At 39.6% G+C, this 25392-nt stretch overlaps 1 protein-coding gene, 1 long non-coding RNA gene and 2 pseudogenes across 3 annotated transcripts in view; 2 read left to right on the top strand and 2 right to left on the bottom strand.

Moving 5' to 3' along the window:
* The window catches only part of LOC113610704 (uncharacterized), an 84943-nt gene that overhangs the window by 39463 nt on the left and 20088 nt on the right, over nucleotides 1–25392 (bottom strand). The gene's annotated exons all lie outside the window — the stretch shown is intronic.
* LOC113610702 (interferon alpha-H-like) lies at nucleotides 8844–10722 on the top strand (annotated as a pseudogene).
* On the bottom strand, nucleotides 15056–15930 carry LOC113610703 (NADH dehydrogenase [ubiquinone] 1 alpha subcomplex subunit 1 pseudogene; annotated as a pseudogene).
* Nucleotides 17504–18547, top strand: LOC113610700 (interferon alpha-1-like). Its single transcript, XM_027089059.1, has one exon. The coding sequence runs from the start codon at nucleotides 17814–17816 to the stop codon at nucleotides 18492–18494; it is 681 nt and encodes a 226-aa protein (XP_026944860.1). The 5' UTR covers nucleotides 17504–17813; the 3' UTR covers nucleotides 18495–18547.

The raw sequence follows: 25392 nt of genomic DNA, 5'->3' as shown, positions 1-25392 counted from the left end.
GTGCTCATAGAACATTCTCCAGGATAGATCATATCTTGGGTCACAAATCAAGCCTTGGTAAATTTAAGAAAATTGAAATTGTATCAAGTATCTTTTCCGACCACAACGCTATGAGACTAGATATCAATTACAGGAAAAGATCTGTAAAAAATACAAACACATGGAGGCTAAACAATACACTACTTAATAACGAAGTGATCACTGAAGAAATCAAAGAGGAAATCAAAAAATACCTAGAAACAAAGGACAATGGAGACACAACGACTCAAAATCTATGGGATGCAGCAAAAGCAGTTCTAAGAGGGAAGTTTATAGCAATACAATCCTACCTTAAGAAACAGGAAACATCTCGAATAAACAACCTAACTTTGCACCTAAAGCAATTAGAGAAAGAAGAACAAAAAAACCCCAAAGTTAGCAGAAGGAAAGAAATCATAAAAATCAGATCAGAAATAAATGAAAAAGAACTGAAGGAAACGATAGCAAAGATCAATAAAACTAAAAGCTGGTTCTTTGAAAGGATAAACAAAATTGATAAACCATTAGCCAGACTCATCAAGAAAAAAAGGGAGAAGACTCAAATCAATAGGATTAGAAATGAAAAAGGAGAAGTAACAACTGACACTGCAGAAATACAAAAGATCATGAGAGATTACTACAAGCAACTCTATGCCAATAAAATGGACAACCTGGAAGAAATGGACAAATTCTTAGAAAGGCACAACCTGCCAAGACTGAATCAGGAAGAAATAGAAAATATGAACAGACCAATCACAAGCACTGAAATTGAAACTGTGATTAAAAATCTTCCAACAAGCAAAAGCCCAGGACCAGATGGCTTCACAGGCGAATTCTATCAAACATTTAGAGAAGAGCTATCACCTATCCTTCTCAAACTCTTCCAAAATATAGCAGAGGGAGGAACACTCCCCAACTCATTCTACGAGGCCACCATCACCCTGATACCAAAACCAGACAAGGATGTCACGAAGAAAGAAAACTACAGGCCAATATCACTGATGAACATAGATGCAAAAATCCTCAACAAAATACTAGCAAACAGAATCCAACAGCACATTAAATGGATCATACACCATGATCAAGTGGGGTTTATTCCAGGAATGCAAGGATTCTTCAATATACGCAAATCAATCAACGTGATACACCATATTAACAAATTGAAGGAGAAAAACCTTATGATCATCTCAATAGATGCAGAGAAAGCTTTTGACAAAATTCAACACCCATTTATGATAAAAAACCCTGCAGAAAGTAGGCATAGAGGGAACTTTCCTCAACATAATAAAGGCCATATATGACAAACCCACAGCCAACATCGTCCTCAATGGTGAAAAACTGAAAGCATTTCCACTAAGATCAGGAACAAGACAAGGTTGCCCACTCTCACCACTCTTATTCAACATAGTTTTGGAAGTTTTAGCCACAGCAATCAGAGAAGAAAAGGAAATAAAAGGAATCCAAATCGGAAAAGAAGAAGTAAAGCTGTCACTGTTTGCAGATGACATGATACTATACATACAGAATCCTAAACATGCTACCAGAAAACTACTAGAGCTAATCAATGAATTTGGTAAAGTAGCAGGATACAAAATTAATGCACAGAAATCTCTGGCATTCCTATACACTAAGGATGAAAAATCTGAAAGTGAAATCAAGAAAACACTCCCATTTACCATTGCAACAAAAAGAATAAAATATCTAGGAATAAACCTACCTAAGGAGACAAAAGACCTGTATGCAGAAAATTATAAGACACTGATGAAAGAAATTAAAGATGATACAAATAGATGGAGAGATATACCATGTTCTTGGATTGGAAGAATCAACATTGTGAAAATGACTATACTACCCAAAGCAATCTACAGATTCAATGCAATCCCTATCAAACTACCACTGGCATTTTTCACAGAACTAGAACAAAAAATTACACAATTTGTATGGAAACCCAAAAGACCCCAAAGAGCCAAAGCAATCTTGAGAATGAAAAACGGAGCTGGAGGAATCAGGCTGCCTGACTTCAGACTATACTACAAAGCTACAGTAATCAAGACAGTATGGTACTGGCACAAAAACAGAAATATGGATCAATGGAACAGGATAGAAAGCCCAGAGATAAACCCACGCACCTATGGTCACCTTATCTTTGATAAAGGAGGCAGGAATGTACAGTGGAGAAAGGACAGCCTCTTCAATAAGTGGTGCTGGGAAAACTGGACAGGTACATGTAAAAGTATGAGATTAGATCACTCCCTAACACCATACACAAAAATAAGCTCAAAATGGATTAAAGACCTAAACGTAAGGCCAGAAACTATCAAACTCTTAGAGGAAAACATAGGCAGGACACTCTATGACATAAATCACAGCAAGGTCCTTTTTGACCCACCTCCTAGAGAAATGGAAATAAAAACAAACAAATGGGACCTAATGAAACTTAAAAGCTTTGGTGCAGCAAAGGAAACCATAAAGAAGACCAAAAGACAACCCTCAGAATGGGAGAAAATATTTGCAAATGAAGCAAATGACAAAGGATTAATCTCCAAAATTTATAAGCAGCTCATGCAGCTTAATAACAAAAAAACAAACAACCCAATCCAAAAATGGGCAGAAGACCTAAATAGACATTTCTCCAAAGAAGATATACAGACTTCCAACAAACACATGAAAGAATGCTCAACATCACTAATCATTAGAGAAAAGCAAATCAAAACTACAATGAGATATCATCTCACACCAGTCAGAATGGCCATCATCAAAAAATCTAGAAACAATAAATGCTGGAGAGGGTGTGGAGAAAAGGGAACCCTCTTACACTGTTGGTGGGAATGTAAATTGATACCCCCACTGTGGAGAACAGTATGGAGGTTCCTTAAAAAACTACAAATAGAACTACCATATGACCCAGCAATCCCACTACTGGGCATATACCCTGAGAAAACCATAATTCAAAAAGAGTCATGTACCAAAATGTTCATTGCAGCTCTATTTACAATAGCCCAGAGATGGAAACAACCTAAGTGTCCATCATCGGATGAATGGATAAAGAAGATGTGGCACATATATACGATGGAATATTACTCAGCCATAAAAAGAAACAAAATTGGGCTATTTGTAATGAGGTGGATAGACCAAGAGTCTGTCATACAGAGTGAAGTAAGTCAGAAAGAGAGAGACAAATACTGTACGCTAACATATATATATGGAATTTAAGAAAAAAAATGTCATGAAAAACCTAGGGGTGAAACAGGAATAAAGACACAGACTTACTAGAGAATGGACTTGAGGATATGGGGATGGGGAAGGGTAAACTGTGACAAAGCGAGAGAGAGGCATGGACATATATACACTACCAAACGTAAGGTAGATAGCTAGTGGGAAGCAGCCGCATAGCACAGGGAGATCAGCTCGGTGCTTTGTGACCGCCTGGAGTGGTGGGATAGGGAGGGTGGGAGGGAGGGAGACGTAAGCGGGAAGAGATATGGGAACATATGTATATATATAACTGATTCATTTTGTTGTGAAGCTTACATACCATTGTAAAGCAATTATACTCCAATAAAGATGTTAAAATTAAAAAAAAAGGAATGAACCATTAAAATTTAATTAAATCATTGTAATAAAATTAGTGTCCAGATTGTAGATGCGTTTCTCCTTTCCCTGAATTCGACTTTCTTCCCAGAAACAGTCCTGAAATCTGAACACATACCACGACATGCTCTGATTTCGAGCCGTCAATCCCTGCATAAATGGGCACCGGCGTCAACCGGTCTGGCTAAAAGCTCCTACCAGGAAGGGAAGGATGGACGCAGGGGCAGGCGCAGAAATGAAAGGCTCTGTGCGAAGCCGCGGCAAAGCTCCCCTCCGCAGTCAGGCCCGAAAAGGAAGTTTCCTCTCTGCTCTCGCGGCCCCACGCGCTCCCTGGGCCCCGGCGGCGCCTTTCCTGGGCCGGGGCTCCTGCAGACGTCGACGCCCGGGTTCTTCCCGTGCGCACTGCGCGGGAGTTCGCGGAGCTAGACCCGGAGGCTGGTCCCGCTGGGTGGGCGGTGCCCGTCGGTCCGTTGGGGCGAGTTCGGGCGCCCCCTCCCGACCGCTCCGGCGCAGCGAAGGCAGCTTTGAGGGCTTTGCCTCGCGGAGGACCTGAGCTCCCTTTCACTGTGGTCCAGGTGAAGCGCTGAATTTCTGGACTCCTGATCTCGCTGCTGATGGCCGTGGGGATGCTCTGCTCCATCCCTCACATTTTACCCGTTAGTATACATCGTCTTATATTCTTCCAATCATTTCCCATATCCATGTAAGTTGGTAGAGTTAAGTATTTGTTGCCTGAATCCACCAGAGCTTTGGTGGCGTCTACAGAGGACTCCCTGAAATGTTTGTAATCCAATCTGGTGCAGGGGTCAAAACTCTCAAGGGTCTTGTCTACATGCAGCTCATAAATTTATGGTGAGAATTAATTTAACAATATATATGAATCATCTTGGACAATTAAATATGATTATTTTATAATTATTAGAATTATTAATTTTGTTGATCACATTTAGGCTCTCAGAAATAATTACCAGTTGAAAGTTTTACTTTGCTTATTATGTAAAATAATCAGGATACTTTGCAATTTGTTCAACTCATCTAGAAATTTGTAGGTGGACAATAATTAATGAAAATATAGGAAATTTGTAACAGCGAGGTATGAGACAACAAAGGAATATCAATATGTTACAAGAAAAGTATAGGGCTTTCCAGAAAATAAGGGATGGTTCAACACATGCAGTTTGCACAGGTGTCTTTGGTGTGGATAGGGAAGTGGAGTTTGGAATCTGACATATTAGGTTTTGAAACCTGGATTTGCCATTTACTTATCAGATTGTTTTATTCACATAAAGCCTTAGCAGGTGGCTCTTTGGAAATGAGAATATTAACACCAACTATGTTGGAAAGATTAAGTGAGTCCCTTATAAGAGCTACGGAATTTGTAGTTTCTGTCATCATCATTTTTGAAAAAGACTAAAAGTCTGTGTAATTTGTCTGGTAGGTCCTTGGTAATCATGTTCACAGTAGCATTGTAACATTTAATTAGTAATCAATTCAGGATTAATGTGTCGTAAAGAGTGAGGGCAGCATCAAGGAAAGTTTACTCACTGCTCTCGCGGCCCCACTCGCTCCCTGCGCCCCGGCGGCGCCTCGCCCGGGCCTGGGCTCCTGCCCACAGCAACGGCCGTGTTCTCCCCGTGTATGCAGCGCCCGAGTCCGCGGTACTGGACTGGGAGGCGGGTCCCACTGGGTGGGCGGTGTCGGTCGGTCCCTTACGGCGAGTTCGGGCGCCGCTCCTGGCCGCTGCGGCGCAGGGAAAAGAGCTTTGCGCGTTGTTGAGCTGTAGCCCTGGCGCTGTTTCACTGAAACGCTGAATTTGCGGATTCCTGGTCTCTCAGAGGATGGCAATGGTGATGATCAGCTCCATCCATCACATTTTACAGGGCTGGAGAACATCATCCTTGGTGTCATCAGTGAAGAGGCTGGCAGGCCTCTGGTGAGCTTGGTGATGCTGCAGATGTCTGGCTGTGGCAGCCTTTATCCAGCTGTGCTGAAAATCTTCCCGCAAATTAGATTCTTAATTAGGCCAGAATTGTCATTTTCTGTACTTATCTCAATTTTGTTTCCTCACTTTAAAAAAAATTCTCTTCTATTTTGGGCATCAGAGAATGTCATATCTTCAATGCTTTTTTTGTATTATTACACTGGAAATTAAATATATTCATGGAAAATGACAGAAGACTCAATCCAACAGGATGTAGTCATCTAAGTGAGTCAACTCAGGTTGAAATAAAAACCTGAGGCTCAATCTAACTCCGTTTTTTAAGTCTAATAAGAGAACTTAGACATTTGACCCTGTACTCTATTTTGACATTTCTTAAATTGCACCAAAATATATCTAGCCACACCTCTCTGCATTTCTTTTTTAAGGGTCTAATACATAAGATTTGAATTCTTCCACAATTATTTACAGAACTATAGCTCTCATTTTCTGACATAGTCTGCAGATAATGGTGGCATAATACTGAACAACAAGGGTTAATTCATACAGACCTCTTCATTCTGTCACCAAAAATGTTCTGACTGCACATATATGTGACAATGTGCTTGGCAATGTGGATTCCAGGAAAGTAAGGCAGGGATGGTGACTGCCCTCCAGGGAGCAGGGAGGACAGACTTTAGAGGCAGGATTAGGATGCAGAAAGCAGCACGTGCTCAGTGCAGCTGAGGGCCAGTGCTCAGAGCTGATGAAGAGGAGGGCCTGGGAGCAGCAGAAGGCTCCACTCTGTCAAAGGTCTGTGGCTCCTGAATTTAAATGACATCAGACTTTCACTTCCTCTTTTAAAAAATTGAGTAAACTTTAGTAGTGGTCACACAGGACATTGCATAGATCAAATAAAATAAAGTCTGCAAGTTACAGGCTGAGAATCCAAACAGAGTGAATGATAGCAGCCTTTTGTATTAATACATCAAATAGTAACCTGTATAGTCCACCCTCAGCCCAGCCAAGAGAAGCTTTGACTGCAGGTCCCTTAACACTGTCAGGGGTCTGCACGTTGAGGCCCCAAGTGCAAACTCTAGGAGAAGGATTGCCTGCAGGACCATGAAGGAGCAGAGCCCAAGTTTCCACCCTTAGAGCAGTACCTAGTACATTATGGAGAGAAATCTTACAGTAATTGAAGCTCTTTGCAGAGAACCAGCATCTATGAAAGTTGTCTGATAAAACATAGCTGCTCTGTGAATACTGTAAATGAGATAAGCAGTCCCTTTCCTCATTCTGAGTTAGTTTCAGACCACCTCTGATGCTAATTTTTAAGACACAGATTAAATTATACTTCAAAAACAAACTCATAGAAAAAGAAATCAGATTTGTGGTTACCAAAGGGCAGGGGTTGGGGAGATAGGAAATCAGATGAAGGCAGTCTGAGGTATTTCTTTTCTTAAAAAGTAAAGAGACACAGATTTTTAAAAAGAAGATTTAGAGAGAAGGAAAATGGTTAAAATGTATATATATGGTCTGCATGTTGAGTCCCCCAAATGCAAACTCTAGGAGAGGGATTGCCCACAGGACTGTGAAGCAGTCTTAGAGAGGTGCCTGGTACATTATGGAAAGAAATCTTAACAGCCCTTGAATAATTTTGCAGAGAACCAGCATCTAGGAAAATTGTCTCACACACACAAAAAATGACTGCTCTGTGAATAGTATAAATGAATAGTACCTCATCCTTAGTTAGTCTCAGACCACCTCTGGTGATATTATTTTAAGACAAAGATTGTTTTAAACGTTAAAGAGACCAGGAAATTGGTTATAAAATGTAGATGGGGGAGAGGGTGACAGGACTTTCACCTATACTTTCATCCAGGGAAGTACTTTCTCAACAGTACTTCAAAAGCTATTTCCTAGGTTAGTTTTAGGGTTAAGTGAAAAGGACTTTCTTTAAGCATGGAATGTAAGAAGGCACCAAATCTAAGATGTCAAGATAAATAATATTTTAATTCAATATTGAAAACTGAAAATGACAAAGCATGCCTGCTGAACAAAACATCAAAATTTTAAATAAAGACAAGAAATGACCCTGCATTTGCATGACTGTGAGTGTCTTACAAAGGAAGGTTTCACGTTGCCAATGAAATCTGGGCAATTTTCCTTTAATCTATGAAATTCTTACCAAAGAAAATGAAAAGATCAGACCTGGTAAATGTCCTCAATGCTTTGTACAGCACACTAACTCTTCTTTGTTCCTTCCTTCCTTCCTCCCTCTTTCTTTCCTTCTTTCTTTCTTTCCTCCCTTCCTTCCTTCCTTCTTTCTTTTTTCCTCTCTCTCTTTCTTTCTTCTTTTTTGGGTGTGCCACACTCCATGCGGGATCTTAGTTCCCCCACCAGGGATCGAACCCACATGCCTTGCATTAGAAGCACAGAGTCTTAACCACTGCCCTTTTCTTTCTACAATGCAATCAAGATGGGGTCCTGGGAGAGGTGTTTCAGAAACCCGGGTTAAATAAAAATTATTTAAGACTGTCACAGAGTCACGAGAAATTGTCAAGTATAGAAGTGACCTTGAATATATTAATGAGTTTGCTTCCATTTGCTAAGAGAGTAAAATTATATTATTGTTTTAGTATAAACTATAGTTTAAATAGAGTTTAATAAAATGCTGTGTTTTGATACTCATATATATTTTAATATCCTATATCTAATATTTAAAATATTTTCATTAAATATTTCAAAATATAAAAAATTAAAAATATTTAAGTTACACATAATATAAATTAAATATAAATTTAATTTAAAATTTTCAAAATAAAATGCTGTTTTAAAATATTCCCACTTTTCAGTTATTCAGTACTTCCTCCCCCACGTTAACGCTGTATCCTTGAAAGACATCATGAAGTCCCAGAGCATCTACAGAGGCGCTCAGCTCCCGCGTCCTCGGCCCCGGTGGTGGCCGCGCTCCGACTCACCCCCAGGGCGTCCCCACCCTGTCCGGGCGTCCGACCGCCGCCGCCGCGTTCCCCTTTCTCTGGGCCGTCGCAGCACAGCGCCAGAAACGAGCCCGAATCTGTAAAATCGGCCCCAGCTCGCTCTGATTCCCAGCTTCAAACCCCTCAGAAAACGGCTTCTTTCTCCAAAATGGACTCGCTCAAGTTTCTGTGCGAAAATAAAGCACAAAACTCAGGGGCAGCCCCGAAAATACAAGGTTCCAGCTTCCAACCAGACAAAAATGTCGCTGGCGCGGCCGCGACAAAGTTCCTTCCTCAGCCCTCTGGGCTTCCGAAATGAATGTTTTTCTCTCACTATTAAAGCAGCACAAAGTTGGTCTCTGAGGCTTCAACGCCTTTTCTCTCGAGCTGCCAGACCCGCTGAAAACTGCAGACTCTCAGAAATCGGCGTTTCCCTAACAAAATCGATTAAAAAAGACATCCTGCGCCCTCTTGCGGCCGCCTAGAGAAGCGCGCTGTCCCAGGACCCAGGGAAGGAACCTTTTGCTGCTTGTTTAGCAGTGCCCGCCCGCTGCTCTCTGCCTCACTGAAATTCTCAATGGCCCAGATCTATTTGCTAGCGGCAGGAGTGATGCTCTGCTCCATCCCTGCTTGCTCTCTTGGCAACAAAGAAATCTTCATATATTTAAGACAGATGAAGAGGATCCCCTTTCAGTCGTGCCTAGAGGACAGAACCGACTTCAAAGTTCCTTGGAAAAGAGAGAATATCACCCAAATCCAGACGACTCAAGGCACCCGTTTATTGTCAACTGATGCTCCAACAGAACTTCAACCTCTTCACCACGGAGGGCAGCCATGCTGCTTGGAACAACACCCTCCTCGATAAACTTCTCTCTAACCTTGATCAGAGGCTGGACCGACTGGAGCAGCTGAGAAAAGGCAATCTAGATTGTCTCGATTTGGGACTTGCTGCCCAGGAGTATTTCCACGGAATCCATCTCTACCTGAAGGCAAAGGAATACAGCCCCTGTGCCTGGGAGGTTGTCAGAGTGGAAACTGAAAGGTCCTTTCCTTCATGTAAGAATCCTCAAAGAAATGTCAACAAATAAAATGAAAATTATATTTGTGACACTCTCTAATCAGATTAGTGTTTGCTTAGTGTTCCAAAGCAATCTTGACTCATATTTCCTCACAAGCTGATAAATGTCTGAAATGAAAATCATACTTTTACAAAAATATATTTAGACAGAAGAACACAATCTCTTTTCTTAAATAAACAATTTCATAATAATAAAAGGTCTGTTTAGGTTTTTGGGGGGTATTGCTATTTTCAACCTATGAAGTTTATTTTCTTTTTGTGGAAAAGTTTTTAGGATAGTATGTTGTTAAAGGTATTTGTCAGTTAACTTAATGCTGGCTGCTGTAACAGGTAAACAGGAAACTGTCAGGAATTTGATCATAATAGAAATTTATCTTTTCTTCTTTTAAGGGCACAATGCAGGCCTTCCTGATCAGGTGAATATTCTGGTTGGCTCTGCTCCAAAGAGTGATTCGAGGACATGGGTACCCACTGTTGTGTGGATTTTTCCATCATCAACAGGTGACTCCAAATTTGTCTGTAGTACTTGAATCTATTCCACTCAGTGGTAAAGGGAAAAAGTCTGGCGGACCACGTGGATGTTTTCAAGGGCCAGCACTATACAGGGCAAGAGCACTTCTGCTCATATTGTGTGGCCTGGATTTATCCTCATGGTAATCTAATTGCAAAGAAGTTGGGAAATTATTGGACTAATGGATGAGGAGACAAGTTCAGGGCATGAGACCACTTTTCATTTTTACACTATTTGTCCTAGTGAAGTTCTGGGTGGGGTGGAGGGGAACAACTAATGTTCTTGCTTGCACACACTTCATTAAAAACAATCTGACAAAAAATTCTTATTCCACAGTTTCAGCTTGGGGAAGATGATATGGATGTGACTCAGAGTTCACAGCATCATAGACTATTTGAAAGAAACATTCAACTTGATGCCCAAAGGCATGGCCTATGAGGAAAATATCCACAAGTGTAGACACATTACAAGTTATTTCCTTATTTCCTGAGGGAGACAAGAAAAGAATGATCAGTCAGCTCCTTGCAAGTACTTGAGAATCACTGAGTGAAGAGTGAGTCTTCCACTCACCAGATCTTCCAAATATTAGAAATGCAAACTTGAAGAAAATATTCCTGCAAACAATCTTTAAAAAAATACCTCACACAAGCTTTCCTGGTGGCACAGTTGTTAAGAATCCGTCTGCCAATGCAGGGGACACGGGTTCAAGCCCTGGTCCGGGAAGATCCCACATGCCACAGAGCAACTAAGCCTGTGCACCACAACTACTGAGCCTGTGCTCTAGAGCCCACGAGCCACAACTACTGAGCCCACGTGCCACAACTACTGAAGCCCGCGCACCTAAAGCCCGTGCTCCGCAACAAGAGAAGCCACTGCAATGAGAAGCCTGCGCACTGCAATGAGGAGTAGCTCCCGCTCGCCGCAACTAGAGAAAGCCCGCACGCAGCAACGAAGACCCAACACAGCCAAAAAAAAAAACCCCAAAAAACAAAAAAAAACCTCACACAATATTCCATTATCACTTCCCCTGTAGAACCATAAAGAACTTTTAAAGTATCTTTAGATTATTGTCTTCTCACATCATATCTATCTAATATATGTTGGTATAATTATTTCTCCTATCATTACCATTATTGTGGATTGATGTTACATGAATATTGATTGAGCTCCTGAAATGACAGGGACTGGACTAGCTGTCTAGGAAGCGGGGTTGGATAAGATGGTATCTCTCCCTTTAAGTATTTTACAGACTTCTGGGAGGTATTCTGAGGATACAATAGGTCAGGTCATGTCTTACTATTTGGGCTTCTTCAACAAAAGAGCATAGACTGGGTAGTTTGTAAAGAGCAGAAATGTACTGCTCACAGTTCTAGAGTCTGGAAATCCAAGATCTGGGTGTCAGCGTGGTCCAGTTCTGGTGAGAGGCTGCTTCAGGTCTCACACTGCAGAGTTCTCCTTGTATCAGCACAGGGCAGAAGAGGGAGGGATTTATCTTGACCTGTTTTATAACGGCCCTAATTCCATTTGTGAGGTCTCCATCTTCACAGCATAATCATGTCCCAAAGGGTCCGCCACCTGATATCACCACTTTGGTGGTTAGGACATCAATATATGAATTTAAAGGTCTTTAAAGGTTACACGCATCTAGAAATAAGAATATAGTCATACTGAGCAGAATGAGCAGGTTAGCAGGCAAAAAGAGTAGACGAAGGACTCAGAATCCAAACTCTTGATTTACAACCTGCCATAATGCTTTAATTATTATATGTCAAATATTGGAAATCAAACTGAAAAGGAGCCCACTGTCTCATGGGATGGAATGAAAACACAGGATGAAAATATTCATCATTTTTTGTAAGGAGTCTCCAAAAAATCTCAGGATAAAGGTAATAATGATCACATTAGTAAAGATTCATGAAAGAGTAATGTGGTAAATGTCTGGTTGCTGTGAGCTATGAGGATCAGAGAGAGTTTGAGTTTAGATCCTTGGCTCTGTATATGACACCAGTCTAGTTATTTTCTATTGTGACATACTAGTGGACAAATTAGAGACAAGGCCATCCTTGTGTGTTTAATATAGTTCTGGGCACAGGCTGAAAATTGCGCTGATCTTGCAACTTGAATCCCCAGCCATATGCACCTTAAAGGAAAGAGAATCCAAGTGATTTTAGCAATAAACTCAGTAGGCATTATTGATATCAGCAGGAGTAGAGTGAAAATGTTAGCCATTGTCTGTTATAATCCCAGTAAATATGGCTGTGAGGAAGCAAAATAGATTGGTCATTCGTAAATGTCTGCCAGGAGGAGGAGAAAATCTCAGAAAGTGCTTTAGTAAAATTACTTGTTGAGTCAAAAACTACTAGAACTTATGAATTAATTAAGCAAGGTAACAGAACACAAGATTAACATACAGAAATCTGTTGCATTTCTTTACACTAATGATGAAATATAAAAGGAAAAAGTAAAAATACAATCCCTTTTAAAATCTCATCAACAAAATAATAAAATACTTAAGAATAAACCTGACCACGGAGGTGAAAGACTTATAACCAAGAACTATACAACATTGATAAAGGAAACTGAAGATGATTCAAAGGAATGGATAGTTATCCTATGGGCCTGGATGGGAAGAATTAATGGCCATACTACACAAAGGAATCTACAAATTCAGTGCGATCCCTATCAAATTACCCATGACATCTTTCACAGAACTAGAACAAATAATCCTAAAATCTATATGGAACCACAAAAGACCCAGAATTGCCAAAGCAATCCTTAGGAGAAAGAACAAAGCTGGAGGTATAACCCTTCCAGACTTCAGACAATGCTACAAAGCTAGAGAAGTCAAAACGGCATGGTATTGGCACAAAACCAGACATATGGATCAGTGGAACAGAATACAGAGCCCAGAAATAAACCCACACACCTACAGTCAATGAATCTTTGACAAAGGGGGCAAGAATGTACAATGGAGAAAAGACAGTCTCTTCAGCAAGTGGTTTTGGGGAAGCTGGACAGCCATAATTAAATCAATTAAGTTAGAATACTTCCTCACACCATACACAAACATAAACTCAAAATGGCTTAAAGACTTAAATACAAGACGTGACACCATAAAACTCCTAGAAGAAAATATAGGCAAAATATTCTCTGACATAAATTGTAGCCATATTTTCTTAAGTCAGTTTCCCAAGGCATAGAAATAAAAGCAAAGATAAACAAATGGGACCTAATCAAACTATAAGCTTCTGCATAGCAAAGGAAACCATTAACAAAATGAAAAGACAAGCTATGGAGTGGCAGGAAATATTTGCTAGCTATGCAACTGACAAGGCCTTGATTATACAAACAAAAATATACAAACAACTTATACAACTCAATAACATAGAAATAAACAACCCAATCAAAATATGGGCTGAAGACCTGAATAGACATTTCTCCAAAGAAGACATACAGATGGCCAATAAGCGCATGAAAAGATGTCAACATTGCTCATTATTAGAGAAATGCAAATCAAAACTACAATGAAGTATCACCTCACACTAGTCACAATGGCCATCATCAAAAAGTCTACAAACAATAAATGTTGGAGAGGATTTGGAGAAAAGGGAATCCTCCTACACTGTTGATGGGAATGTAAATTGGTGCAGCCACTATGGAAAACAGGATGGATGTTCCTTAAAAAAAGAAAACTAGAGTTACCATATGATCCAGCAATCCCATTCCTGGGCATATATCTGGAGAAAACTCTAATTCGAAAAGATACATGCACTTCAATGTTTATAGCAGAACTATTCACAATAGCCAAGACATGGAAAGAACCTGAATGTTCATCGACAGATGAATGGAAAGAGAAGATGTGGTATATAAATATACAATGGAATACTACTCAGCCATATAAAAGGATGAAATAATGCCATTTGCAACAACATGGATGGACCTGGAGATTATCATACTAAGTGAAGTAAGACAAAGACAAATATCACATGATATCACTTATATGTGGAATCAAAAAATGATACAAATGAACTTATTTACAAAACAGACACTGATTCACAGACATAGAAAACAAACTTATGGTTACCAAAAGGAAATGGGGGAGACGGATAAATGGAGTTTGAGATCAGCAGGTACAAACTACTATATATAAAATAGAAAAACAACAAGGTCCTACTGTATAACACAGGAAATTATGTTCAATATCTTCTAGTAAACTATAATGGAAAAGAATCTGAAAAAGAATATATATATATCTACCAAACGTAAGGTAGATAGCTAGTGGGAAGCAGCCGCATAGCACAGGGAGATCAGCTCGGTGCTTTGTGACCGCCTGGAGGGGTGGGATAGGGAGGGTGGGAGGGAGGGAGACGCAAGCAGGAAGAGATATGGGAATATATGTATATATATAACTGATTCATTTTGTTGTGAAGCTGAAACTAACATACCATTGTAAAGCAATTATACTCCAATAAAGATGTTAAAAAAAAAAAAAAAAAAAAAAAAGAATATATATATATCTGAATCGCTTTGCTATACACCAGAAAAACTAACAAACATTTGAATCAACTATACTTCAATGAAAATAAAATAAAATACATAGATGAGTCTATTAAAAAAAATTACTTGCGTGATTACACTGGGCTTGCTGCCAGGGATAATACAGGGAATGGATAGAGTCCAGTTACTAATGAGCTAATTTGCCAAAGATTATCACATACTACAATGTAAAGAGCAGGAATATAGAGGGCTGAGGCCACATGACTTCCTATGCAAAATAAAAGAATTCAAGATGGGAGATGAAAGTTAATTCTTTCCATGATAATAATCAATATTTATCCAGTTATGAGTCAAATACAAAGATGTATTCATTCCGTTTAAAAGAACAGACTTGGATTGGAACTTCTGGAGGTCCTTAGGGAAATTTGAACATTAATGAAAAAATATGGAGAATGATTCAATTTTTTTTTTTTACTTTTTTGTTTTATTTTTATTACACACTACAAGATACACTGCATGCTACACAATACACTGCATAACCTTCTAGCAGGGGTAGACAAGCATAACTGAGTTATTTTTCATCAATCAGGAAAATGCTTCCTTAATCAATGTTCTCCAAACCCTTTGACACATAGTAACGATTAACTGCAGAGATGCGCCTATTTCTTTCCATCAAATTCTACTGTTATGAATAATGGGCAACCCTTTTTTCCTTGCCCCCATTAGTGAACCTGTGGATGCGTGCAGTGGCCATTCCCGGGATGAACAAGCACGCGGCCATGACTGCGATTCCGGGGAGAATCTCGAACCACATCACTACAATTCAATTTTTCATGTTGCCTAAATTACGCATTCTCATTGGGGATGCTCCCATGGGTGCAAACATTAGTTTTCTGGGGTATGAACAAATCTCAGCCATTATAATGGCTTTGGTGTTCAAAGGTCAACCTTATCCAACAAAGTCTTATTCCTTTGTATTCATTTTGCTCTTCAGGTTTTCTTGTATATGATGTGAGAAGCATTGACACTGAGTTCATGGAATATAAACAAATGTCACGCAGGATCAGTGCTACAACCTATGGTGACTTAACTGTTCATTACAGGACTTTCTCGCCATCATTTGCTTGATCTCAAAGTCATAATGTGAGAAGTGTCCTTTACTTACTTATGAGCTGCCATTGGCTGTCTTGCGGATGCTGCTTATGTTCGAGCCTTGGTGTGATTTGGGCTTTGGGAATTAAGCACGAATAGGTTATATTTTATTATTTAATTCTACTAAAGTTATTTAGCACATCACTAATTATGCCTATTTCTAAACAGAAAACTGTTGACAATATCTAGATGAATACCTAGCAGCTAGTGAAGTTAAAAATTTTATGATATGAATCAAAATTAATAATTACCTAAAAATAAATGCTAAGTAAATAATTTAAATTTTCAGTGGTTTTAGCAGTTCTGATGATTTTATTTAAAATATATCTATACATTGGTACTATTATGAAATATTTATATAAATTTTTATTTGAAATTATAATTTGATATATTACTATTTATATAAGTAAATATATTACATTAAAAGTTACTCTGCATAATTAGGTAAATTTCACTCTATATCAAATACCCTATACAAATTCAAAGTAAAACCAGTATCAAATTTTTATTGAACTGGAAAAAAAATTAGCAAGTGAGCAATAAAATGGACATTACCACAGTCCTAGCATAAATTTCAGCAACTCCCTGGAAAACAAATTAGTTTTAGGTCTCAAGAACTTTAAAAAAGGTGATGTCTTTTGATTTCATAATTATATTTTGTCAAATCGGGTACAATTTTATACCCAACGGCATTCTCCCAACATGATTGGTAATTATGAAATTTTGAAATATTCTTCATCTAAAAAAAGTAAAATGTTAAACAAGGCTACATCCATAGACTAGAACATTATACAGTCATTGTAGATGTTCTATTTGAGTAATATTTTTCAGTTTATTTATTTATTTATTTATTTTTGGCTGCATTGGGTCTTCGTTGCTATGCACGGGCTTTCTCTAGTTGCGGCGAGCGGGGGCTACTTTTCGTTGTGGTGTGGTGGCTTCTCTTGTTGTGGAGCACGGGCTCTAGGTGCACGGGCTTCAGTAGTTGTGGCACACGGGCTCAGTAGTTGTGGCGCACGGGCTTAGTTGTTCTGCAGCATGTGGGATCTTCCTGGACCAGGGCTCGAACTCATGTCCCCTGAATTGGCAGGCAGATTCTTTTTTTTTTTTTAAGTTGTCTTTTATCTAAATCTGTCTTTTTTTTAAAAAATTAATTAATTTATTTATTTTTGGCTGCATTGAGTCTTTGTTGCTGCGTGTGGGCTTTCTCTAGTTGCGGCGAGCGGGGGCTACTCTTTGTTGCGGTGCCCGGGCTTCTCATTGCAGTGGTTTCTCTTGTTGCGGAGAATGGGTTCTAGGCGCACAGGGTTCAGTAGTTGTGGTTCATGGGCTCCAGACCACAGGCTCAGTAGTTGTGGCAAACAGGCTTAGCTGCTCCGCGGCATGTGGGATATTCTCAGACCAGGGCTCGAACCCGTGTTCCTGCATTGGCAGGCAGATTCTTAACCACTGCGCCACCGGAGAAGTCCCTGAGTAATTTTTAATGGCATGAGAAAATGTTTATAATATAGAACTTAATTTAGAAAATCAGTGAGCTTCTTCAAATATATCTTTTGACTAAAAAAAAGTTACTCTGCAAACTTAGTTATAAAGTTAAATTAGTTGTCAATAACTTTTTATTTTTTCTTTTTGGCCACACTGCGTAGCATGTGGGATCTTAGTTCCCCGACCAGGGATCAAACCCGTGACCCCTGCAGTGGAAGCGTGGATTCTTAACCACTGGACCACCAGGGAAGTCCCTAGTTCTCAATAACTTTTAAATATAATGTTTAGCTCAAATTTTTTCATTCTTAACCCTGCATTGAATAAAAACAGTAAAATTTTCACTTTCTTTTTCTATGTATGCAGATATTCATGGAGTATATAAATATTCAGTACCTATGTGTTTTCAAACTTTCATGGGGGGGCAATTAGGAAAAAGCTATCTAAGAAGGCTCTGTGGGCAGGGGAAGAGGAGGCAATAATGGAAAAAATAATGGTTGAGAAATGTTGCCATATCCCATTTGGAGAGTGCAAAGTGAAAATCAAAAACAGAAGTAGAAATTAACGTTTAGAAAATGGAAACGAATGGGTTCCCATTTAAGACCCAGGCCTGAAGGAAGGTCTTCAGAGAACCTAGAGAGCAGGGTTCACAGCGTCCCCACCTCTGCCAGGCCAGCAGCATCTGCAGGGTCCCCGATGTCCCCAACCTTGTCCTTACTCCTGGCCCTGGTGCTGCTCAGCTGCAACTCCAACTGCTCTCTGGGCTGCGACCTGCCTCAGACCCACAGCCTGGCTAACACGAGGGCCCTGATGCTCCTGCGACAGATGAGGAGAATCTCCCCCTTCTCCTGCCTGAAGGACAGAAATGACTTTGGATTCCCCCAGGAGGCGTTTGGAGGCAACCAGTTCCAGAAGGCTCAAGCCATCGCTGTCATCCATGAGATGATCCAGCAGACCTTCCAGCTCTTCAGCACAGAGGGCTCGGCTGCCGCTTGGGATGAGACCCTCCTGGACAAGTTCTGCACTGCACTTTATCAGCAGCTCATTGACCTGCAAGCCTGTCTGATGCAGGAGGCGGGGCTGGAAGGGACTCCCCTGCTGAAGGAGGACTCCATCCTGGCTGTGAGGAAATACTTCCACAGAATCACTGTCTATCTGCAAGAGAAGAAATACAGCCCTTGTGCCTGGGAGATTGTCAGAGCAGAAGTCATGAGATCCTTCTCTTCATCAACAAACTTGCAAGAAAGACTCAGGAGGAAGGAATGACACACACCTGGTTCAACACGGAAATGATTCTCACTAACGAGACCACACTTCCACCTGTGCTGCCATGTCAAAGACTCTCATTTCTGCTCTCATCATGCCCTGAATTAAATTAATTTGTCAAATGTTTTCAGGAATATTAAGCAACATGATGTTCTACTCTACAGGCACTTGTTCCTCACAGATGCCCATGCTGATCTATCTATTTATCTATTTAAATATTTATTTATTTAACTATTTATAAAGATTACAATTATTTTTGTTCATACAATATTATGTGCACATTTACACTGTAGTTTCAGAGAAAAAATACATTCTTTGTATTTAGTCAACTTATTATTTTCTTTGTTCATTAAATTCTTTCTATAGAAAACTTCTGGTATTAGTTTCGTCTTTAAAAAAGAAAACCAAGGCTGAATGTGCAATCTGATTAAACAATTGATGGTACAATTCATTTACCCATCAGTATTATATTCAAGTTAGAAGTAAAATAGACTTCCCCTAAGCCAGGTTGTATCCCTCCAGATATAGAGGTAAACACAACAAATACAGCTCCTGCTCTCTTGTATCTTTGATTTTTGTAGGGAAAATAACCTAAAGACAGTATAAATAATATTTATTATGTTTAAAATTAATACTAATTAATGTTAGAAATTAATATCAGTTAGATTTACTGCTATAATGAGAAGGTAAAAAATTGACTTCTCTCTGCAGAAGGTACATCAGTCCATGTGAGGATATAAACACAAAAGTTGTACATATTCTCTGTAGTTGGCTGGTAGACATCTAACTACAAATGTCTGTTGGATATTTGAGTTTGCAATTTACAAGCAATTCCATTAATTGGAAGGCATAGGAACAGAAGAGGTCAAATGAGAAGAGAGTATAGAATGAGAAAAGGACTTAAATTGAGTCCTATGGGGCTTCCCTGGTGGTGCAGTAGTTAAGAATCTGTCTGCCAATGCAGGGGACACAGGTTCAAGCCCTGGTCCGGGAAGATCCCACATGCTGCAGAGCAACTAAGCCCATGCGCCACAACTACTGAGCCTGCACTCTAGAGCCCATGAGCCACAACTACTGAAGCCTGCATGCCTAGAGTCCGTGCTCTGCAATGAGAAGCCACAGCAGTGAGAAGCCTGTGCACCGCAACAAAGAGTAGCCCCCGCTCGCCGCAACTAGAGAAAAGCCTGTGCGCAGCAACAAAGACCCAATGCAGCCTAAATAAATAAATTTTAAAAAAGAAATAAAATGAGTCCTATGACTTCCAACCTTAAAAGGGAGGGAACACCACAAAGGAAGCAGAGGTGGAGTGGCCATATGATAACAGAGGAGAGAGGACGGTGATAAGACCATGTTTACAAACTGAGACTGCTTAGAAGACTCAATGCGTTTGTAAAAAGTATGGATGGAAGTTGTCCCTTACATTGGAAAATAGGTGGCACTGGCGACCTTAGTGAGAGCCTGTTTGGTAGAATTAATCAGCAGAAACCATCATGGAGAAGGTGGAAGGGTGAATAAGAGAAGGGAATGACAGTTTGTATAGAAAATTGGTTTGAGAGGTTTTCCTTAGGAAGTGGAGGAGAGAAATAGGGTGGGACCTAGAATGGAAGTGGCTTATTTTTTCTTGGCGTGGTTTTCCCTTTTTTGAAATATTTTTGTCTCTGAAGAGACTCCATGGATTTGATGTATTGACAACTCATATCAACATGTTTAATATTTGATATACTATAAATCATGACATATTTAATTACTTACAATGATTTACCATCAGTTTGATTAATAGGATGTTGAATGTCACTAAGCTGCTCTGTAGATTGAAATCATCCACTACATGGGAAACAGATGGCACTGACCTTAGTGAGAGCTGATTTGGTGGGATTAATCAGCAGAACCCATACTGGAGTAGGTGGAGGGTAACAAGAGAAGAGAAGAACTCCCATTGTCATTGTTTCACCTGGGGAGTCACTTTACTTCTTTCACTCTCATCATAGTCAGAGTTGCATTTGTTTTCCTTTTGCCTCAGTGCATCCAATGCAATGACAGCTTTCTATGAAAGGTGAATGGAGAAAGAAAATCAAAAATGTGTAACGAAAATTATGGAAAATAATGGTATGGCCCCTTTATGTTTCTATTTTTACTTCTCTATTTTGGTTTCTGTTTCAAGATGAAACATAAAATAATTCAGAAGCAGCAAGACAACCATTGCCCAGAATAATACTAAATGAGAAAGAATTTATACAATTATAAAGACTCAAATCAGGAAAGCAAAGAAGTCTAATTTTACCTAGCATCATATGCCATACATCTTCACTGCTTGGCGTCTTCACTGTGAGATGGAGAGTAATGAACCAAGAGACTCAGTAGAAATGTACTAAATAATCTAATGATGCCTATTAATTGCTTTAATACAAGGTTCTTTTGGGAGGTCAGGAGAAGCTTCTGAAGAGAGGTCTGATGGAAAATCTGAAAATATTATTTGTTACTATTTATACCTTTTGTAATTATTATGTACTCTGTGCTAATGATGATACAATAGTGAACAAGACGTAGACCTTTCTCCCATGGTGGTTACTTATTGAGTAGGTCTAAGAAATGATTTTCAAGAAGACCAATCCAGAAGGATAAGGCAGCGTGGCTGACGTATAAAATAAAGAGGGCAAAAACAGAGACCAGGTCATAATTAAAATGCCATTCTTAGAAAGAACATTATTTACATTAAGTTTGACTTTAACAAAAAGACTTTCCTCATTTGAAAGAACTGAATCCACTTTTTGAAACATCTGAAATTTTGACGGTCACAGCCCAGGGGCACAGGCTCACTAAAAGACTGAGACCTAATCATAGGATTACAGAATACTTCCCCTCCCCATACCTACCATCACATCAACAGGATCCCTGTATAACAGGGGATTACAACAGAAAAGAACTGCATGTGTATGATTTTATATAAGAATTCTCTAGGGAAACCACATGACAACAGGGGAGAAAAAAAATCATCGACAAAAGAGGAAGTTTTAGCTTCTGACTTCTACAGCTATGGCAAACAGTAAACACATCCCAACTCCTAGCAAGATAAATATAAAACCTCATTCTAAAGGCCAGATTACATCAGTTACTTTTACCTAGTACATCACGTCCAACTTTCAATAGAAATTTACAAGTCTTACTAAAAGGTGAATAACACAGTTTGAAGAGAAGGAGCAAGCATCAGACCTAGACTCAGATATAGTAGATTTTGGAATTATCAGGACAGGAATTTAAAGTGACAGTGATTAATATGCTAAGGTGTCTAATGTATTCATGTAGTAGTTATCTACTTTATCTCAGTCATACTATGTATGGTGTTTAAAATAGTTTTGTTCATATGATATCATGTTCACATTTATAATATACTCAAATGTAACAAAGTATATTCAACTTCATCTTTTCTCAAATTACTTTCTTCTTTAGTTGATGAAATTCTTCCCCAGAAGACATCTTGGATTTGTTTATTCTTAAAAAAGAAATAGCTTAAATATGCAACCAATATTGAAAAACTATGATGAATTCACCTAGCTCATTCATTTTTTCCAGTCAGTTATGTTTTAAAACTTCATACTTCTATGTCGGATTATGTGATCGTTCTGAGAATACAAAGTTGAATACAAAAGTTGAGAAAATAAAAAGTCTTTTCCTTTGGAGCTTTCAGTTTGGAAAAGAAAGAGATGAAAAAATAGTAATCATAATCAATGAATTTCAATTATGTCTCATGTTACAACGATAAGTAGAGGACAAGGGATTCTCTCACCAGAAACAGAAGGGAGGGATGTCAAGAAGGGGAAAAACAGATGTAGTCTATAAAGTGCCCAAGAAACATCTAAAAGCAGACTTCCCATTGATAGATGAACATGTGGATCTGGAAACTACAACAATGTACATCCTGGATATATTAATTTGCAACTGTTTGTTGCCTATTTGGAAATCAGGACATGGTAACAGATGTCCTTCCTTAGGAGTAGACGGGTAGAATGAGAAGATGACCTAAAGCTTCTGAAAACCTTCAACTTTTATGACTGAGACAGAGAAGAAAAGCCTGGAAAGGGCACAGAGATGGAGTAGTTAGTGCACTTAGGAGTCAACCAGGGAAGAACGATCTTCAGAAAGCATTGAAGAAGAAGTCCCTCTTCTTAGGAGCAAAGCTATTATGTGATATCTTCACTCTTATCCTGACCAATTCTGTTAGGGTAGCTGAATTGAGGAAAGATGTCAGGTCAGCCTCCTACCTAACCAGTCAGCCCAGAAGGCTCTGTGTCTTTCAACTGAGCAAATCCTGGTATCTTTCACCCGGGCTATCTCAGTATCTTTCAAATGGGGAGGGGGGCACTTTATTCCCAGTGTCTTTCAAACAGGCTCCGAAGTTTCTTTCAGTTGGGGGCACACCCCCTGAGGATCCTTCAATTGAGGGGCAGGTATCTGGTATATACTGCCAAATAAAACTCAGGATCATCAACCAAGAATTGGGAGATTCAAGAACCAGGAGACACTCACCCAGATTCATCTGGACTCTCCAGGAAGGTGGATGGGCACAAGAGGCGCTACTGGTACCAACGCTCCATATCCTCATAGAGCTGAGGTGAAGGAAAGAAGTCTGTTCTGGGTCCCTTCCTTGTTCGCCAAAGCTGTCCACTGAAAATAACACACAGCACGAGGGCTGTGACTTCAGCTTTTCTTGAGGGGCAGGGATGTGGTGAGCGTGCCCTCAGGCAGGGAGTCCAGGTTAGGAAGGAGACTCTGTCACTCTAGAGGAGAGGGTGTGACTAGATGTGATCTCTCCCTTGTGAGTGAGGTGTTGCTGAGAAAATACAATTCTCTTGGAATTAGGACCTCCACACCCATATTCTCCTGAAAAGAACCAGTATTCCTGGGGATACTGGACCAGCCTGTGGAGGACTATAGGTCTCCAGTAAGAAAATGGCAGAAAGAAAGGGCAAGGGCTATAATAGTCCTGACCTTGTGGTCCCCCTGCAGCATAACCACATAGACATGAAGGAACATGTTCTAGAAGGAAAGGAAACATGGGAGAAGCTCATGGACTCATAGTAATCAGCCTGTGCTGTGAATCAGGCAGTAAATAAAACCCATCTTTTGGAGCTCTGAGCACATTGCTGAGTTGAGGGCATGCACTTAGTTTCACTGTGGTCCAGGTGAAGTGCTGAACTTCTGGACTTCCGGTCTCTCTGCTGATGGCACTGGTGATGCTCTGCTCTGTTCCCCCACATTTTACCCATTAGTGAATGTCGTCTTAATTTCTTCCTCCAATCATTTCCCATATTCATGTAAGTTGGTAGCATAAGATAGGTTTTTGTTACCTTGAATCCACAGAGCCATTAGCTCTGTGTTTTCCACAGAGGACTCCCTGAAATGTTTGTAATTCAATCACTATCTGGTGCAGGGGCCATAACTCTCAAGGGTCTTGTCTATCACACATCTCATAAATTTATGGTGAGAAATAATGGAGCAACCTACATGAATTACTGGGGATAATTAAATGTGTTTATTTTATAATTATTAGAATTATTAATTTTATTGATCACTAGGATCTCAAAAGTAATTGCCAGTTGATAATTTCATTTTATTTGTTGTATAAAATAATCAGAATATTTGTTATTTGGCCAACTCATCTCCACATTGGAAGTGGATGATAAATTACTGAAAACATAGAGAATTTGTAACAGCGAGGTATGAGACAAGTGAACATTAGTGTGTTAGAAGTAAAGTATAGGGCTTTCTAGAAAATAAGTGATGGTTCAATACATGTGATTTGCACAGGTGTCTATGGTGTGGATAGGGAGGTGGAGTTTGGAATCTGACATATTAGGTTTTGAAACCTGGATCTGCCATTTACTTATTAGATTGTTTTATTTATATGAACTCTTAGCAGGTGGCTCTTTGGAAATGAGAATATTAACAAGTCAGTTTCAACTATGTTGGAAGGATTAAATGAGTCCCTCAGAAAAAGAAAAGGAATTTGTAGCTGGTATCATCATCATTTTTGATAAAGATTAAAGTCTGTGGAATCTGTCTGGTAGGTCCTTGGTGATCTTGTTCACAGCAGCATTGTAACACTTAATTAGTAATCAATTCAGGATGAATGTGCCATAGTAAATGAAGGCAGCATCAAGGAATGTGTTCTTTATCCTCAAATAAATGTTGGGAATGAAAAATATTCTAATGAACCCCTGCCATAACCACAATACCTTGGGATCTTATCACCAGACTGAATGTTTGTACGTACCCAAAATTCATACATGGAAACTCTAACCCTCAATGTGATGGTATTAGGAAGCGGGGGTGTTTGGGAGGTCATTAGGATTAGATGAAGTTAGGAGGCTGGAGCCCTCATGAATGGAATTAATGCCTTCATGAGACTCACAAGACAGCTTGCTTCCTCTCTCCGCTCTCCACCACGTGAGGATACAAAGAGAAGCTGGCAGTGTGCAACCCAGAAGAGGATTCTCACCAGAACTCAACCTTGCTGGCATGCTGATCTCAGACTTCCAGGCTCTGGAACTGTGACGAATAAATTTCTGCCCTTTATAAGCCACCCAGTCTCTGGTACCTTGTTAGAACAGCCTGAACTAAGACACACAGCATCATTCAGTTAGCTCCTAGAATACACTAGTTGAGGTTGTGCCTAAATAGTTCAAGTTTAAATCATACATGACCGAGATGAAATTGTCACGTACAGTTATTCTCAATCCCTTTCTTGAAAAGAAGAACTGATATCTGTGCTCACAGGTTAAAAATCATAGAAGGTTAATCAAAGAGAGACAGGAACCATGGCCCATCTAAAAGATATGAGTATTAATGCGAGAAAGGAAATGGCAAGAAGTAGACTGAGGCTACAAGAAAGAGTACACTG

The sequence above is a fragment of the Aethalodelphis obliquidens genome, unplaced genomic scaffold (genome assembly GCF_003676395.1).
Source record: "Aethalodelphis obliquidens isolate GAN/ISIS:26980383/991018 unplaced genomic scaffold, ASM367639v1 scaffold64, whole genome shotgun sequence".
NCBI lineage: Eukaryota > Metazoa > Chordata > Mammalia > Artiodactyla > Delphinidae > Aethalodelphis > Aethalodelphis obliquidens.
This window is presented reverse-complemented; position numbering and strand designations above follow the sequence as displayed.